Here is a 17206-nt window from a genome sequence, read left to right as displayed (position 1 = left end):
ATTTTAAAATTATTTAAAACGTACTAACTCCTGGAGGTAGTGATAGGGGTTCTTTTGGCTGGGGCAATGAATAAAAGGAGCATGGGTTGAAAGGTTAATAAAGTAGTCAGTGTGAGAATTATTGAAACATTGTATTAATTCTTCTAATATTTCTGAGAACCCACTGTGTTCTAGGAACCCATAGTTAACATAGATGAGGTAACGAATGAGACAAATTCTTTATCTTCCAGTTGCGCCAAGAGCAGTAAGTTCTAAGGTATGTGTGGTGGGGAAAGGGTACTCTGAGGAGAGGGAGATGGGGAACAGAATCACCTGAGAGTGAGGATTTATTTCCAAGTAATTAACATGCCCACAAGAATCTGCCATACCCCACATCAGGAATCATTGCTTTAATATAGATTGATAAGTTTATGATGTTAATGAGTTGATGACTGTCTCTCAAGTATGTTGGGGAACAAAAAAGGTTGAGAAACAAACACAATCATAAAGAACTATATTCTAATATAAGACATTACCATTGCTCCTTTTTAATGTATTACCAATGCTCCTACTTTTTAATGTATTATGTACATTATTAAATAATACTTTTTAATGTATTTAATAAATACATCTCATGGTGGATTTTCTTAAAACAGAGTTTGCCTTTTCATTAAGTAATTACTCTAAGGAGTAATTTTAAAAGAAAACAAGTCCAACTGAGCTTTTGTGTTAACATGATAGGAACTGATAACATTTCCATTTTTCTTATGTCATATAGACTAAAACTGTTTGGTTTACAATAGTTCAATTACCTCCATAAGCTTTAGGAAAACCCTCTTTAATAACATCCTATGTTTTCAAAGTTAATTGGGTACTTTCACATATTTTTTTCCTTTAAAATATTATTAGACAGGACATTTCATGGGTAAAGATTAGTGATACAATTATGCCACCATCTCTGAATGTCATTCTTTCTTCATCTCCATTGTCATTGAAGTCCATTTTGTCGTCTTTTATCTCAACTACTTCGCTAGCTTCCTAAATAATCTTTCAACTGTATCATCACTTCATCAGTAGAAAGAATGATCTACCTAAAACATGAATCCCATTATGTTACACCCTGATTAAAATCCCTACAGCCGTTCCCCCAAGCCTGCAGTTTGCACACCCTCTGGGATGACTTAAAGGGTGTTTCCTGATCAGGGCCCTGCTTCCATTTCCAGCTGCATTTCTCACCACTCCCTTCTCTGCTCACAATGAATTAACTCATAGTTCCCCAGGTGTGTCCTGATTCGTCTTCTCTCCTGGCCATTGACCAGGCTACTTCTTTTGTCTACCAGATTCTACTCTTCCACCTCCATTTCACTTGGCTAACTCTTGCCTATCCTTTTGGTCCCATCTGAGACTTTTCTTCCTCCTGAAAACCTCCTATGTTTGCTATAGAATGAGTTATACCTTATTCCTTTGTGTTTCTATGGCACTAGTACTATGGTTATAATATCTTATTTACTTATCTATCAACTCTACTACAAACTATTAAATAACAGGAACTACGTCTTTTTATTATTAGAATTAGTGAATCCTCAATGGCAGCATACACTTGAAGCTTAACAAAAGTTTAAGTGAATGAATGTGGTGGACCTGTCCAAGGTATGATGAGAGCTTGAGTCCATGTCCTCTAATTGTTGACCCACAGAGATTTCCATTGTGCTCTACTGTCTCCCAGTGCCATGACCTTGGTCTCCACAGTCTATAATTCTTGGTCCTCTCCCATTGTCTGTCCACAGCCCTTTGCTTTGGGAAAGCTAGATTACGTAAGGCCATATTTTAAATTAATAATTGCAAGCCAAGTTTTTTGCTTGGATTTAAGCTTAGCCTTCCATTCTTGGGGGAGCTATTCATTACTTAAGAAAATCTACCTGTGACTATGCATGTAAGAATTCTGGCTAGGAATAAACTATTGTTCATGATTAAACAGGAATGGTGCAAGAAGCATGAGCAGGCCTAGCTCAGGTAAAAAAGTAGTAACAGATTGCTGTACTATGAAAACAGCATTCTGGCATATATATCATGAAAGAAAGTCACCAAAAGTTCTTAACGCTAACTTAGTCCAAAACAACACACATCTTAGGTAAGAAATTTTCAGAAAAAGTGCTTGAGGCTTAGCTAATTAGCTAATTAGCCAATTATCTCTCACTTTTTACAGAGGAACATAAGAGGAATTCAGCTCTCAAAACGCACCTAAAGATAGAAATCAGATTCTCCCTGGAATTAGAAACTGCGGGGAGCATCTTTTGGTTGTCGACTAAACATATATATTTTTTTTTACAATCAATACATTCTATTCTCTTTCACAAGATATTGTGGGCCATTATTCTACAAACAATCCTCTGAGTCTCATATGAAACCTGCAGCAAGTTATGGCAGTGGTTTTTATCACTCTTATAATCGCCCTGCCATTAGAAAGGGACATAATAATTTTATTATAGCACATACTCTGGGAAAGACCATAAACTTTTAATATACTTGTTAAAAGGGAGTGTAACCTTTTCAATATTCTGTCTCATCTATTCTACGTTCTCCTCACATATAACGAATGCCCTAGGGCCTAAGCCATGGATCTACACTTGGGAAGAAAATGTTGAGATTCAGCCTTTTCCCTGAATCTGAAGGTTATCATGATTTAGCACCCAAGAATAGTTTCTGCCTATCCTTTTTCTGGTTCTTTTTGCAACTCTTCAACTTCCAGACTTGTGGTCTATGTAGAGTTGTGATGATATTCTGACTTCATGTCTATAGTTTTCATTTAGAGACTTTAAAATGTCAGCATAAACATACTACAACATTTAAAGCTGTGTTCACATCACCACTCATATTCATTTTCAGCATCATTAATAATTATACTTTCTGATTATTTTCCTTTGTCTCCTAGACTGTCAAACTTCTTAGTTTACTTGCTAATATTGATAGCATCACCAACTCTAAGCATGACTCTCAAACAAGATATTTGGTTAATTTTTTTGTGTTTTTGTTGTTCATTTGTTCGTCTCACCTTTTAGTTGCAATGCACAACATAACCACCTTCTTAGATAATGGACAAAGAAACAAACAAAAATCTTTGGAGACACAATTGGCAAAGGAAAACAAATATTGCAAAGGAAGTGAGTCCTTGGAAAAACAAAGTGGAAACAAAGTATGAGGAAAGCTGGGTCTGTCATTCTTATGAAATCTGTATTATTCACTGAAGAATAATGCAATGCTAAAGCTATAAGCCACGTGTCAACTGAACCCCTGAAAGCCTCACAGCATGAGAAAAGAACTAGCTACTTGAAGAGTAGACAGTTGCTGTTAATTTATATTTCTTGAAAAAAAATACCATTTTAAAGTTGTCTGGGACCACAAGAAACTGTTTTTATAATGTTAATAGTTTTTTATATCACAATAATAAAAATTGAAAGCATAATATTTTATATTTATCAGTTACTTCTGCCTCCACCACTTTCCTTAAAAAAGTAGGACCTTTACAGATGAAAGAAAATTTTAAAACAAATTTTAAAATTACCCGAAGAGAATAAATTATTTCCTAAAAAGTGTATTAAATCTTTTTGATATGTCTATAAATGACAATCTAGTCTAAGAGTAAATCATCAGCACTTTTGCTGTCCCCTCCCCCCACCCACTGAAAACTTTCTTTACTGGATTCATGATTTTCAAAATTTTAAGAATTAAATTTGGAGTAAAAGGAACTCCAAAGATCTGAAAAAGCCTGTGAGCTGGATGTTCAGAAAGATGCAAATACATAATTATAGGTAGAAAATTTGGGGATTTTTTCAAAAGCCCCCAGAAGTTTCTCCAAGGAACGCTTAGGGGTCATAAGAAAGCTCAGTGCTAGGTAGTGAGCTCCTAAGGGCAGAGAAATGCCCTGCTGTGTGCATCTCTAGATCTGGTACAGTGTCAGCATTCATAGGGGTGCTATGAATATTTGTTATGTTGAATCGTGGAGGATGAGTACGTGTATACTTGGCCGTTGTTGTTGCTGTTGTTTGAGACAGAGTCTTCCTCTGTCGCTTAGGCTGGAGTGCAGTGGTGCAATCTCAGTTCACCGCAAACTCCACCTCCCAAGTTTAAGCCATTCTCCCACCACAGCCTCCCAAGTAGCTGGTGTAAGCCACTATGCCTGGCTAATTTTTGTATTTTCAGTAGAGACGGGATTTCGCCATGTTGCCTAGGCTGGTCGCAAACTCCTGAGTTCAAGGGATCTAATTACAAGCTTGAGCCACTGTGCCTGGCGCGTATTTTTTTTTTTTTTTTTTTCTTAAAGAAGAATATAGTATTTAAAAGTTCATCATGCAATTAAACCTCATTGATTTTGAGAGCAAAGGAGCAAAGAAAAATGTGTCAAATAGCAAACCTACTACTTAAAGTAAACCTTTAGAAACTTAAGCAGGGCTACTCACCAAATAATTCTGCTGGGTACAGAACTGATGTGACCCTTAAATTACAGAGTTTATGTTTTATAATTAATATCCCGGCCTTGCAGAAAACAATATTACCTCTGCAGAGCATACCATTTTCTTTATTGATAAAAGCTCTTTACTGAAAACACAATGATATGAGGATGAGGAGGAGTGCCTTAGAGCTGTCCCTGAACATATATACACAGTGGTTAAGAGGAGATTCTTTGATGACTGACAAAAATTCAAGTCTAGTTTGATTGTTTTAACAACATTACAGGTAGGCAAACAAGGCAGGAATGCAAATTACCAAAAGAGTTATGTTTCCTAGAGATTCACCAGTTTTGTAGCCTCTACTTACCTCGAGGCAAAGCTGTCTGACAGAGATTCTCTCTTCTGACCTACTCCTATTCTTTTCTCTTTTTTATTCTTCCTCTTACTATAACATTTGGTAAATTTTAGTTGACAGAACATTTCATAAGTTCCCACCCTGACTTCTTTGCTTATCTCGCAGAGGGAACGCTAAAAAAGAAAAAATACACTTTTTTCTCCCACAGTTTATGGATTACATCCTAGGCAGATGACACATTGGATAACCTCTTTTTTCCAGGATGAAACATATTACGAAAATAAAATACACTCTCACAAATGCCCACCACCTCGAGATAAATAGGTGGATCTCACAATATCTCAGATATCACCTAGGAGAGAAGAAATAAAATCAAGTGTTTGGAAGAACCTGACAGAATACATTAGCCATAACTCGGCCTTTCAGAGAGCAACAGGTGTGGGATGTTCTAGAAAAATAATTTCTGTTCCCTTCTCCCTTTTTATAAAGTATTCTCTCTCAATGATCCCTTCAAAAGATTAATAGCAATAGCACTCATGGTCTAAAGTGCTCAAGATAAAACATGAAAACAAAAACCAAAGCATGGATTCTACTAGACAACAAAAACATGTCTCCCCTGAGAATGAACATTTCAACCATTCCAGCTTTTCACACCTGAGAATCTTGGATTCAGTGGATTCTGAATACCCCAATGAATTAAAATTAAGATGAACCTTTCTCTTCAGTAATAGAACTTGCTAAAATTAGAGACAAATGAATTAGTGTTTCAGTGAAATACATATTCCTATTATAAGTCATAGAGGCAGTGGGGTTCCTAAAAGCAGGTGGCTAACTCTATCTACAACAAACATTTTGACAGGCTCCCACCAACATAATACATGGCATCAAAACAATCCGAAGGCAATTCAAAAATTCAAACGATATCTTCACGTTAAGCAGCTGAGGCACTGGGCAAGCAAAATCTAATGAAGCTATATTTTCCCTGGAAGGCAATTAGTAAATTGCTCATATTTTGCTGCTGAAAAAATACATCAGCATGAACAGATGGAAATTTAGAATTCCACAAATGGAATTAGAGACATTGATTTAACTTTCACCAAGCAAATGAAAACCACAAAATATGAATTGCTCTTTCTATAATTAAGCACATAATTAGAGTGCATCAAATTCATATCCATTGTAGCTCATGTTTCTTCCTCCTCATTTCTAAATTTATATACATTCTGAGTCTAACAAACCTACTTAGAGTTCAACTCCACACTGAAAGAGTCTTCTATGACAGATAGATAGTACTAAACTATTTCTCAAATTAAGCCTGCCATGGGTCACACTAGCTTTTTCACAGCATGACACATGCTGCAATAATAAAAAGAAATCCTAAGACTCAAAGAGGTAGTCCTTGTGTCAGAACAGATGGAGAGAACAGCTGAGGGAGGAATTCAGCCAGTTTATTAACTCCATGTGAGTAGAACAAATCATATTTAAAAGAATTCATAAGGACAGTTGGTCTGAAAAACAGAATTTAAATGATGGCAATTTTAGAATGGAGAAAAGAGAATCATGATGTCTCATAGCACAACATCACTCAGTTACCTCTTTGTCTTTCTATCTCCAGGAAACAAAAGGTCACCAGTGACCTGCACACAGATTATAGACCAAACTGGTGATGGGCACTTGGGAAATACTTGGACTGATTGTCAAATTTAAAATATACAACAAATACTATAACATATTATGGAAATAAAATCACTAACATGCTAAACATTTCAGATACTTGAAATTACTCACATTGTTAATTATTCTTTTCCTCGTTCTAGGATATAGTTTGTCTTACTTGTGAAAATATTTAGGGGAACTTAGATAAAATTTTTGTTTGATATTCCTAAAATGCTAGAAATAACCTGAGAAATCTTTTTGAGAATAAGCCCTTTATGAAAACCTCCAAAGAGGTCTTTCCTGAGAAAACTCAGTGGATGTGCCTTATCAAGTATAGTAATATGTTTTGTTTATAAGCTTTCCAAGTTGAAATCCAAAGTAATAAGCATGTTCCAAAAAAATCTAAAGAAGTAAAAATGGGGAAACTTACTAAAAGTGCACGCACATCTATAGCATCAAGAAACAAACTAGTAGTAAAATCCAAGGTCATATTCAGCGTGATAGGCACTGTGGATCTTTTCTATTAATAAAAAGCAACAGAGGCTTTTTCTACCCATGAAATTTTTTTTTAAAGTTTTCTTATTATTTTAGTGAAATGGAGATTTTCCTTCTTAATAAAAATTTTCAAATTTCTACCAAAAAATCCTTAAGTAACTCAAGTGTTGCACTTTATGCTTATTGAAATATTTGATATGTATTTTCTGCCACTTGAGAGTTGCTATTAAATTTTATATCATAAACTTCACTTGCAAACTGACTTTCTTCTCGGGCAAACCAAAGGACAGCAAACAAAAATAATGCCTATTAACTATTTTAAGTACATGACTGTATCCTGTGGGGAAAATCAGGAAACAGAAACAGTAGTTTCAGAATTTCAAATGGATTAGTTATTCAGAAATTGTCTTGAGGACATGCCCTAACCTTTTGGTATCACTCATCAAAGGAAACTGTGACTCACAAAGACTTTAATCCCCTTTCCTCCCAATGGGAGATATAGTCTGTACAGAGAGCTGTTTGCATTTATAACTCATTTAAATCATCTCTTCCAGATACTTCAGGTTTAACTCACAGTGCTACACTCAGACTAACCAATTTAATAAAAGGATTATAAAATATTTGAAGCAAACTTACATATATTTTATTCAATGGTTTATCTCCAAACAGTAGATATCTACTGATGAACTATTTGAACATTAGATGCATCAAATTCATATTCATTGTAGCTCATATTTTTCTTTATCATTCCTAAGTTCATATATACTGAGTCTAGCAAAGTATATTTCTTCTAGTTATAATCAAATACATTTATAAGCCTATTCTTCATCATGTTGTTTCAGGAATTTGTTATGGATTCAAGAGAATTCAGTAAAAGACAACTGGCTAAACCACAGTTAATAAAGGTAGAAACAATGCGAACGAGAACTCATTCATGGAGTAGATTTAATAGAGCAAGTAACACAGGATATTCATAATCAAATGATATTAGCTTTTACAGTGAAAACGTATTTGAGAGAATTAAAAGTCAGTGGTAATAAAGAATGAGAGTAACTCCTTCCCATAATTTTCAATCATGTGAATTATGTTTGAAGGCTTCAGATGGCCAATACATTTATATGTAAATCTTCAAACTACAAATTAAATATTTTTATTTAGTTGCTACAGTAAATAGAAATATTTAATTCATAGTTTAAAGATTGTACACTTTTATGTTTAGTGTAGCAACTTTAGGATTCTTTGGTGTTCAGTAATAATCTATGCATTTGGGTTACCGAACTTGGTCAGCTTGGTCAGGACTTTTTTGTTTGTTTGTTTGTTTATTTATTTATTCATTCATTCATTCATTCATTTTAAAACGGTCTCACTGTTTCCCAGGCTGGAGTGCAGTGCTGCGATCTCGGCTCACCGCAACCTCCGTCTCCTGGGTTCAAGAGATTCTCCTGCCTCAGCCTTCCCAGTAGCTGGTGCTACAGGCGGCTAATTTTTATATTTTTAGTAGAGACGGGGTTTCACCATGTTAGCAAGGCTCAGACTCCTGATCTCAACTGATCTGCCCGCCTTGGCCTCCCAAAGTGCTGGGATTACAGGCGTGAGCCACCGCGCCCAGCAGGACATTGTTTTATATTCAGTCAAATAATAGTTTAAAAATCATAGCTAAAAGTAGATAAGCATAACTTGTTAATTATGATTCAAAGCAGTTGATGCACATCTGGTTGAAGATTAGCAGATTCTCACTGCAATTTAGTTATAACTGATTAACATTTCAAGGGACACAGGATTTCAGATTCTACAGTCAGGAAATCATACACTAAACAAGTTAAATAATCAAGTAAGGTAGACGACTCATATTTGGAGGAGTTGATTTTGTTTCTTCAGGAGATGATAAGTTATCAAAGATTCCCATTCAATAAAAATTGCTATTAACTATTGGAAACCTACCAAGAACAATAAAAGCAGGGACCTGTTGTTTTTTTTCATTGTTTAAAAATTCAATGCTGAATCGCCATCATCTAGGTCAGTGTGGAACAGAAAGTGTGGACTCAGTCAATATTTATAGAATAAGTGAATAAATACTAAACTGTTAACAAATAGTCAAAGCTTATGTGAATAACTGTTGGATAAAAAAGAGGGTAAGAAGTGAAGAAGAGACAAAAAAGGAAGAAATAAAAACGAGGTGAGTGAGAAGAAAGTGACAAGGTCTTTCCGAGTGATAAAGGTCGTTCCTATGGCAGCAGAAGAGTAGATTTATAGTAACCTAAAAGAAAACAGATGGCTGAATCCTTTCGCTACCCTCATGTACATGTAGTCCAACATTGTCTCAACAAGGCTGTAGCCCTACAACCAACAATTGAAAGAGTGACATCAACATATAAAAGGAAGGAAGTGCACACATTCAGTGGAAATCCCAATGAGAAATACGCTTCTGCCAAGACTATCAGGTTGGTATAGTACCTGTGATTTCTTGGCAAGAAATCATGAAATACTTCAAGAAATTAGATAGTTATTAGGGGAATGCTTACTTAACTTTATGAGGGGAGATCCCTGAGCACCTCTTCTAACATCTAAAGTCTTCTTCTCTCCAGAGGAATTGTGCTCCATTCCCTGGTTACTTCTGTTTTACTTAGGGATTTCAGAATTGTGAATAAGGAAAGAATGCCAGCCCTGGTAAGTGCCAGCCCTGGACACATTGGCCCACAGATGCTGTCCTCCTCCTTTCTTTAGTTGCTCTTTTTCTCAGAGGACTGGACTCTATTAGGCCATATTTCCCAGGTTTGTCCGTCAGCTGCCTTCGGTCTGGTCTCAGCCAACAGGAGGGAGATACCACCAGGAGACAGAGGGGATAATCTAGGCCATTTCTCCCCATCCTTTTCTCCAGAAGCAGCTGTATCTTATCTGTGTCTGTGACTCTAGCTCCCGCTGCACAGGCCATTACTGCCTGGGTCCCAGTAAACCACCCCCTAGCCCTCAGGTTGGTAGTGGCTTCCCATTTTTGCTTATCTCTGTGTTGGTCCAAGAGTGCCTGCTTTTGAATTCTGCATTGCAGTATGAGAACATCCTTATCTTTGACACCTTTAAACGCCCCTTAGGATTTCATCTACTTAGCTCTCTGATCTTAGACCACAAGTCTCTCCTGACTGCCCAGCTGGTCTTGACTGCCTGGCCTACATATCTGCATCAGCTCTCTCTCTGGAATGCCTAGATCAAGCTGTGGAACCTGTTCTACTTTAACCATAGGCTTCTGATTCCCTTCTCTCTTTTTTCCGGTCCCATCTAGCTCTATTCTACTCACCTCATCATGGTTGCTGGTCCTATAACTGCTCAAAGTTGGAAAGTTGCTACTCTGAATGCTGATGTTTGCTGAACTGCAGGACAAAACCACTCTATAATGATCTCTAAATTCCCACTTCAGATTTACCTTGAATAGATTTTAGGTATAATAGGCATAGGCAATATCAAAGTTTACATGTTTGTGTCACAAGAAGATTAAAAATAATCTATATTTCCTGCATGGTTGGTCATCCCTTGCATGCATCCTCTTTGGTAAAATCCAGTAAGATATAATGGCAGACAAGAAGATGGAAAAAATCATGTCAGATAGTAACTCTGCTCACAGGGCATGAAATCTATGATGATCTTGTAATAAAATAGCTTAATATAGCCAAGTTAACATGTTTGTATAAATTCTTTCACCATAGGCAAAAATGACATAATCCCTAAACTAGTGAACTAGTAAATAATAATATCAATTAAGCATTTAAGACCCTCTTAATCACTTTACATTATAAGCAAACAGTAAATGTGTAATAGTGTTGACTATTCTGGGTTCATGTTTCTTAAGTGTTTATTTTAATTGAACTTCAGTACTAACACATGTAAGTGTTACTCTGTTTCCCAGGTTATACTCTCACTGGGTATCTGAAGATCAGGTTGTTTAATTCAGGATCTGTATCGGTAGATTAAATTCCCACCCACCCCTGTCCCAATTCCCAAATTAATCTTGAGTTAGGTAAAAAATAACAAGCAATCTCAGCACTGGCCCTATTTACCAAATCATCTTCCAGCCAAATTGGTTGAATTAGTTACATCTTTTCTCTTAGTCTAGTTGAGGATGTCGTGTGTCCTTAAGACTTCCAAACAAAACATGCCTACTCTTTCTGTGGTCTCCATTATAGCTGGAGTACCATTTCCAGGCCTCATTTACAGCATTCTCTTCTGGAACTTTCATTTGGCTGCCACACAGAAAGTCCTATGTTTCCTGCCAGCTGTCCTCTGGGTTCTCAAGTACCCCAGGTTCACCTACTAGAGAAAAGAATTTCAAAATGCCAGTAGCCCAAGCAGCTCTACCTGCCTCTCTGCCCTGATTCCCAGAGTAAGGTTTCAGCCATTAAGAACTGTTCTCTCTGAAACAGAGCCTTCAACACAATGGTCTATCTGGTTGATCACCACTGGCCATGAAGCTTAGCCCCACTGCCTGTCCCATCTTAGGGGATGGTTTCAACTCTAGCTCCTTCCTTTTAGACAAAAATTGAGGAATCATGAAGTGTTCTCTGACTCCATATGTTTGTATTAAGCTTCTTCATAATGATTTATTTGAGTTTTGATGTATTTGGTTTTGGCTGAACTCACATCTCCCTCTCCTGCTCCCTCTCTCTATGCCCTTGCAAGGAACAAGAACTACAAAATGGAGCCTTTTGTAAGGCTGTTGCACTCAGGAGCTTTCTTGAAGTGCTCTGAAATTTCTGGCAGAAATAAAACTATTTTTAAAAATAGTTACAGCTTATGTTCCTCATAAATCCCCTTCTTCTGTGCCCTGAGAAATAGTTAATCAACTCTTACTTAGCTTGGAGTTCACCCAGATGCTCCTTAAGGGTTCTCTGTAGCCCCACTCTCAGAGGTGAAGCCACCACCGGATCCTAGCAGGGTGCCTAAACTCAATAATCTGATAAGAGATAAGGCAACAAAGCTTCATAAACATTGTGTCTTCTTCCAACAGGGCACAAGGAAGATATTAAACCGAGTTCCCCCAAACAATCCCAAAAATCTCCTACTTTTCCCAAAGTAAAGATAATGATAATCAGGATCTGTGGACTCTATAATGTGTCTTTATTTTGGTTTAAACTAATGACATTAGATTCTCTTCAACCTGGCAAAGAAGAGGTAGGTATACATTAAACAAAAGAAAATGAAAATAATGGACCTAAAATCATGTGGGAACTAGATCATTGTCACCATTATTCAAAAAAGAAAGGTTGTGGAATATCTCTGCAATTTCTTGGCCAGCTGGTCTTTTTCATCAGACGCATATATCTTTTTCAAATATCAAAAGGTGGTAAAGCTATGCATGTAAAAGTCATAATAGTGATAGTAATTATAAGTATTATAAGGATAAGAATAATTTATATGATTCTTACTGACTGCCAAACACTTGCTAAGCACTTCATGCACATTAACTCTTCAAAATCTCAGAATGCTATGCTGTACATATGATAAGAAGGGAGAATTTTCTTAGTTTAGAAAACTGAATTGCAGAAAGGTTAAGAAACTTAATCAAAGCAAATTAGTAATGGGCAGAACAGAAATTTAAACCTAACTCATCTTTCATACCTATGAAGATGCAAATAACACAACCAAGTACATTTGTGTATAATATATTTGCCCTCTTGATGAATACTGAACCATAGTTAGAGCACCTTCTACTTGTTTTATGAAAAAGCATTGACATTATATGTGACTTGTGTGTTCTACCTTGAAACCACACTTTTTTACTCTAAACCTTATTTGAATAAGAACTTGCTAATAATTTGAGCAGTTATTTCAAAATATTTATGTACTATTACTACATAGATGAATTACTCCAGCTTAGCATCCAATTTTTAAAATTTTCAAACTCATGTGTGCATGACTAATTTTCCCTCTTAGAATTATGACAACATTCATTCATATGCTCTTCTCTTTTGATTTTTGTGCTTCGGTAGTTTTGGAAACATGGTAAGATAGCTCGTACTATAACTAATAGCTTCGTACACACAGCATATCTATACTCTTTCCACTTTTCCTCTAAACATCACCTTATCACAGTTTGTTCTTTATCCCCTGTTCACTTGCCATTATTTTCATCCAATGAAACTTATTTTTCTTCTCTCTCACCTTTGAATTTCCTTCCCTGCCTACCAGCATGTGAGTTACTTGAAAACTCTTTGATCAGAATAAAAATTTCAATTATTTGATCCTTCCATTTATTTGGATTATAAAGACATACAGGGGTATATTTTGCAAAACAGTCTTGTCATCCTTGGCAGAAGATACGTCACTCTATTATAGCTTTGCCACATGTCCATAGAGAAAGGTCATCTTATTTTAAACACATGTTCATATGCAACATGTATAACAGAGATGTGAATTCTAAGGACATTGCAGAAAGCATAGCTGACTAGGGATTCTAGCATCGTCAGGATGTGTCTCCTCTTAGTTGTGACCACTGTAATGCACTTCATAAAGTAATAAATTGTTCCTGCCCTAGGATCAGGATTCCCATCTCTTCACTACAACATGTCTAGATGGAAGACATGTTTGCCCTTGTACAATCAGTGATCCCAGTCTAGATGTCAAATACTTGCTTGTTCTGTGTGTTAACTGACTTCTTTTCCTGGACCCGCAGGCTCTATCAGATCCTTCCCCTAAAATTCATACATCCCGCCTTGTTGCTATCCATGCCCCAGCATGTCAATGTCAAAGTAGTTAAGAAAAAGGCTCCAACTATTTTAGGATCCTAAATTTTATCTTTTCATTCTACAAAGAATTTTTTAATAAGAAGTTAAAATTTAAAACAAATTAATACTATTCAGTAAAATGTTGTTATAGATTCCAAGCAACTATCTCTTTTATAGGCAACATAATTATAAGTGAATTACAAATGCAGACTTTATGACTCTAATTAAACTCTAGGCCACAACCCATTAAAAACAGAGTATGTGCATTAAATTAGGTGTAAGGAAAAATAAATATGCCACATAATGAGGCATAAGTTAATATGCCTCAAAATAAATGAGGAGAAACAATTTCAGATAATACATATATTTATATAAAATTTTTATCAACATAACCTAAAATACTTTAATTTCATCAGAGATAAAATTTTTATACTTAATTTTCATATACATATGCATCATACTTTCTCTCACTTACTTCATTACTTCGTTCTACCCCAAGAACATCTTTGCAAGTATTTCCCAAGTGTGAGAGACTGGAGGAGGTTCTATATTTTGGTTGTAAGAATATATATTAATTTTTAGACCATTATAATTAGACTCAGAAATATTTAATTGTAGGGATTTATTTTGTAAGAATCAAATAAAATGACTAAAAATTAACTTGAGGCAAAACGAAATTTCAACATCATTGTAAAACTAATTAAGAGAGCAGATCTTTAAAAAAATGTAGTACAGGATGGTTACACCTCGGTTTCCACACTTGGGAGACTCATTAACCACTTAAGTGTTTTCACTGAAGTTTGTAAATGCTTGAAGATTGGGTTACATTATGAAAAGGACCTGTTGAATATTGTGTCTGTAAGGTCCAATTCTACCTAGTCCTCACTGCCACCTTTCACATCTTCTCTAGTGAGGAATGAAGAAATGAGAATTACGTGTTTGAATCTAGCACCACTGACGTGGAAAAACACATGGTGAAGCAGAGGAAAGAAAACTGAAGGAAAGTGAAAATATCCTCAGAAATACCTTGGGGGAAACAAACAGTATTTCAAATGAAAGATTAAGAACAAATTCAAACAAATGGATTTGAAGGTATTAGGTAAAAGAAAATGAGATGATTTAGCACAGGTACTCTAAGAATTTGAGAAGTTCCTCATGTTTCTGGGGGAAGGTACCATTGCTGATAGGAACATTTAGAGGCGGTACGGAAAGGAAATTCTCCTCAGGAGGCCTACAGAACACACATGGGCAACAGCAAGCTCCCCTTGCCCTGCCTGGATCCACATAGAGGAAAGGAGAGGTAAAGATGAAAGAAAGAGGTTGAATAGAAGATATTAAATGGTTGAAAAATAATTTTAAAATAGTTACGCTTCTGAGAAGATTTTCTATGTCTGGGTATGAGACATGGAGATACATCATACTGATCAACCTGAAGTAATCTACTTACTGAAATACCCACTTCTAGTTTATCTAGTTCATGCAAGGTTTCACAGAGCCACTAATGGTCTTATAAAAGCTTTCTAATTGAAATAGTCTTAAGTATCACATTTTACTAGTGGCAGGTATCTTTTCAAAAAAAATACAAGCTAAGCAACTTGTCCTCTGTTGTTTCCTACCACTAAGTTTGCATTAGAAGAGGCTGGCGGTCAAATACACAAGAAGAACCACAAGTGTTGGCAATTTAACAGAAACAAATGGTAGTGTGTCATGGACCCCTAAGGCTTGTTGGACTAAATCATACCCTCTTCTAGTAAGCCCTGAAAAGTATTTGAAACATATGTTGAAGAAAATAGCTTTTAGAGGGGCAGATAACAGACGTTGGACTCAGAAATTATAAAAATCTATTGTGCATTCTTTTGGCTTCTAGTTCTACTCAGTTTTTTGCTATGAGCTATGATTTGTTTGTGGAAGCAAAGTAAAGGCAGCCTATCTTACCGCCTCCACTTCGGCTGGGTCATACCAGACGTTGATGTAGGGATGCTGTAAGGCGTCGTCCACTGATATTCTTTTTGCTGGGTCAATCACTAGCATCTTTGACAACAAGTCCCTGGCTTGGCTGGCTGAAAAAATAAATGAGAGAAACAACTAGTAAGATTTTGATTTCAGTAAGGGAATTTGTTGGACAGAGAGGAAATTAAGAAAATAAAGTAAGGGATAGTATCTTCCTTCCATACATCAGGTAAATCCCTTGATGTGATGGAAAAGAAAATGCATTTTACACCTGTTTCTTTGGGTCTCTAAGCCTAAGGCTTCATTCTGAGGCTCTCCAAGGGTTATAACACTTTGAGTATATAATTATTCACTCAAACTTCTAAGCAAAATGTATCAACCTGGAGAGTTTATGTAAGCAAAATCATCTTCTTTGGTAACCTGTATGAATATGGGATAAACAGCATAAAGAGCACAGAGTGCAAATGCATGATATTCAACAAATGTCTGGACAGCTGTTTGAAGTTAATCAACACACGTGTCTTTATATTCTCATTCATACAATGGAACTATCAGGATTTTAGTATACAAATTGACTTAAGAGTTTGTATCATACAAATTTCTTTCCTTTTTCTTTTAGTTTGTTTGTTTGTTTATTTATTTATTTATTTATTTTTGAGATAGGGTATCTCTCTGTTGCCAGGCTGGAGTGCAGTGGAATGATCACAGCTCACTGAAGCCTGTAACTCCTGGGCTCAAAGGATCCTCCCATCTCAGCTTCCTGAGTAACTGGAACTACAGGCATGCACCACCATGCTCAGCTATTTTTTCTTATTTTTTGTAAAGATAAGGTCTCCCTACATTGCCCAAGCTGATCTCGAACTCTGGGCTCAAAGGATCCTCCCACCTCAGCTTCCCAAAATGCTGGGATTAAAGGAATGAGCCACTGCTCCCAGCCACAAATTTCTTATATACATAAAAACAACCAAAGAATTGATGTGATAGAAATAATAACATTCAATTACTGAATTTTATTTTAACATTCTGTAATCATCAGGTATTTTTAATCAATGGAATTAAATAAATGGAAGTCATGACTTGATGAAATCCAGTAGCTAAAGACTGAAGCCAGTCTAATGCTACACTAGACACTAATGAAAAACTCTATATTATGGAAATGCTATCATAATTAATTTTATGGTTGTGGGCAGTAACAGTTATAAAATTATATGGTGATAGCATATTTATTTAATAACATTGTTAAAAGACACATTAATTTTAACTTCTAAAAACATGTATATTTTTTATTATTATACTTTAAGTTCTGGGATGCATATGCACAACGTGCACATACTTATACATAGGTATACACATGTTACGTAGGTATACACGTGCCACGGTGGTTTGCTGCACCCATCAACCTGTCATCTACATTAGGTATTTCTTCTAATACTATCCCTCCCCCAGGCTTTTACATAAAGTTTTAACAGAAATGAATATCTCAAATCAATATTGTTACTCAACTGATTTGAAAGTTGAATGGTGAAAATATTCAGTTTATTCTAAATATATGGTAAAACATCAAATTAAAGAGAACAAAATTTAAATGGATTTTTCAAAAAATCAACATA

At 35.9% G+C, this 17206-nt stretch overlaps 1 protein-coding gene across 3 annotated transcripts in view; it reads right to left on the bottom strand.

The window, feature by feature from the left end:
* The window catches only part of MAPK10 (mitogen-activated protein kinase 10), a 357025-nt gene that overhangs the window by 33495 nt on the left and 306324 nt on the right, over window positions 1-17206 (bottom strand). For all 3 annotated transcript variants that reach the window (XM_026456695.1, XM_026456697.1, XM_026456696.1), the window contains exon 11: window positions 15582-15706. In XM_026456695.1, the coding sequence (XP_026312480.1) occupies window positions 15582-15706 (125 nt within the window). The remainder of the gene's footprint in view (window positions 1-15581; window positions 15707-17206) is intronic.

The sequence above is a fragment of the Piliocolobus tephrosceles genome, chromosome 3 (assembly GCF_002776525.5).
Source record: "Piliocolobus tephrosceles isolate RC106 chromosome 3, ASM277652v3, whole genome shotgun sequence".
Taxonomy (NCBI): domain Eukaryota; kingdom Metazoa; phylum Chordata; class Mammalia; order Primates; family Cercopithecidae; genus Piliocolobus; species Piliocolobus tephrosceles.
Note: the sequence above shows the minus strand (reverse complement) of the source record. Positions and strands in the feature narration are given on the sequence as shown.